Source organism: Perkinsus marinus (assembly GCF_000006405.1).
Source record: "Perkinsus marinus ATCC 50983 genomic scaffold scf_1104296967328, whole genome shotgun sequence".
NCBI classification, from domain to species: Eukaryota; Perkinsozoa; order Perkinsida; family Perkinsidae; genus Perkinsus; species Perkinsus marinus.
In genome coordinates, this window is record NW_003203603.1 from 1 (window position 1) to 2,531 (window position 2,531).

General features: G+C 46.5%; 1 protein-coding gene across 2 annotated transcripts; it reads left to right on the forward strand.

Moving 5' to 3' along the window:
• Positions 1–1,231, forward strand: Pmar_PMAR009304 (hypothetical protein). 2 transcript variants are annotated; one of them, XM_002768741.1, is made up of 2 exons: positions 1–150; positions 301–1,231. In XM_002768741.1, the coding sequence occupies exon 2, from the start codon at positions 410–412 to the stop codon at positions 884–886; it is 477 nt and encodes a 158-aa protein (XP_002768787.1). In that variant the 5' UTR covers positions 1–150; positions 301–409; the 3' UTR covers positions 887–1,231. The 2 variants fall into 2 exon arrangements, with proteins under 2 accessions (XP_002768787.1, XP_002768786.1); XM_002768740.1 differs by lacking the exon at positions 1–150 and having other exon boundaries at positions 234–1,231.
• Positions 1,232–2,531: the final 1,300 nt, after the last annotated feature.

The following is a 2,531-nucleotide window of genomic DNA, read 5'->3' on the forward strand; positions in this document are numbered from 1 at the left end:
TGGGAGGGATCGCCGATACCCTTCGTTTCATTATGGCCACGATATGATGACAAAAACGATACGGCCGCGTTCAACACGGACGCATTTGCCAAGCAAACCATTCTAAACGCCTCGGCGGCTGGCGTGGATCTCGGCAAAATTGTTCTACAAGTGAGTGTTGGGCATTCACCGCCAGTGTTGAATTATAGTGAGATCCTCTAGTTTTCCTTTCGTTATCTTCTTGTAGTAGTGGTTCCGATATTGCACAACACCGATGTCCCGTGCTTTCCCTTGGAGTTGTAGTTTCGGTCGCCATCTCAGGTGCCTCTTCTGGCTCGAGCTACCTATGATTCTGCCGATGTCGGTTACTCGTCTATGATATACGGATTCCATCAGGACCCACAGGGCAACGGCAGATACCACAACAAGAATGGGGACTACTTCTTCTTTTCGCAGCCACGTGCTGTCGACAAGATCAAGGTGGCTCACGAGCATGGGCTCCATGGTATTTCGTTGCAACAATCACTACCAGACCAAGCACGGGCTGATCTCTTTCCGTGGGATAACAATTCTCTTTTCCATGCGCTTGTCGAAAACATGTAGCCGCATATATCATTGCCTGCCCCGTAGTTGCTCCGGGGGCCCTCTCTGGAGGCTATATCATTCTCTAGCAGCCTCATCACTGATGCTGGAATCAGTCTATCATACGGATCATTATGGATGGTCTCCCCATCCTCAAATACCCGTAGTTAAGATCCAGAATCATTGTACGGGTGTCGGCCTGACACTGTCAATTCTGCCACGATATCCTCCCTCCTTTTGCTCAGTGGTCCATGACGTTCCATACCCGTTTCATAGCAATACGTGCGTATGCGCGTGGCCTTTTGTGCGTTTCCCCAATCCTTGAGATATGCGGTGCTCTGACGATCACATGAGGAGAGCAATGTAGCCTCGTGATTAATTCCGTGGGTCTCTCTGATTCCATTTTTCCAAGCTGACGATGTCAATCTTTTCAATCTCTATTTTTCCGGTATGAATTGTGCGGTAAACATTAGGTGAAGTTCATGAGGTCGTTCTATATTAATCTCGGTTTAACTTGATTCGGTCAAGATTCGTGGCTGATGGATACGGATGGATACGGATAAGCACCTTCTCAAGCGACTGTAGCCGAAGCATTGGAAGTCTTTGACAAAGTCGTCAGGGCCTGCTTAGCAGGGTTTATCCATAGATTTTTTAAAGATAGGTATTTTTCCAAGGTAATTATTTCTTTTCTGGATTTAATTGGCGTCCTCGGTTGTGTTGAGTTGACGAGAGTCAGGTCATGTGGAAAAAAGTGATGTTACCACAGCGGCACATGCCATACCGCGGGGAGGTCCAAAACTGCCAAGTTGAGCATACCGACTTTCGAACATATTGACTCGAGAAATTAAAGGCTCGTCTGTTGAACACTCATTGACAATGAGTTATTGTGGCCTCAACCAGAGTGGGTGGTCAAGGGTCATGCTAGACATGCTACGGCCACTGTCCAGAGGTCCAGTGCAACCAGTGCGGGTGTTACTACTAACACCTCACCTCACTACATGGTGTCGCAGTCCTGCGGAAGATGATTGAGAAGTGCTCAAGATAACAAGAAGCCTGGCAGTACGTATGTACAAAGCGTGATCGATATTCACGTGAGTACGTAGATTTTTTCCTAAGAAGCCCGATCCGATGAATGAGGATTGTGGTTCATTGAGTTACAACACCAGAGTCATTAGATCGTCTGACCGTCATCCGATGATCATCCGATGGTCATTGACCATTGGTCCGATGGTCAATGACCATCGGACGTTGGCATAAAGGTTGCGCTATTTTTCCTTCCGAAAAATGAATGATGCAAAAATAGAGAAAAAATAACACCATCTCTCGCCTTTCCTTTCCGCTGGAATCCATCAATTCTCGAGCGATGCATGCCCGGGCAAAGCGAGTGAATCTTCGACTATTATGCAGAGTACATCTAAGATGTAACATCTCCGGCAACACCTCTTGACAAAAGTTTTTTGTGCATATGCCCGACAAATCTTGATCGGATCAAGAAGGGCTCGTGGATTCCACGAGCCCCTCGTGGCAAGGGTATGAGACTCACATTGTAAGCCACATTTTCTCTCATGGGGCCTCTTTCAATAACCACTTACTTAAGTAAGAACGGTAAGAAACTTAAGGATTCGCCCTAAGTTCGTTTCACTAACTAGGTTAGGAGTTTACTTAAGTTTATCTCTCTCACTCTTAAGTTAAGAATCCTTAAGTTTCAACTTCAAACTTTCAAGGTAAGATTCAGAATCTTAGATTCTTAAGTTAGTACGGTAAGGCCATAAGAGTTTCTCACTAACCTACGTTTTCACGAACTTACGTAACTTACGGGTGAGTCCCGATTCATCAATCTCACTCCAGTCTTGCCTTGCGCGGCCCGGTGGGCGAGGGAGCGGAGCTAGTAAGTGGCAGGAGGTTGTAGGTCGCGAGAGAACTGAATCCGAGTAGACCAAAACCACTAGTCGAACTCAAAGACACACTCC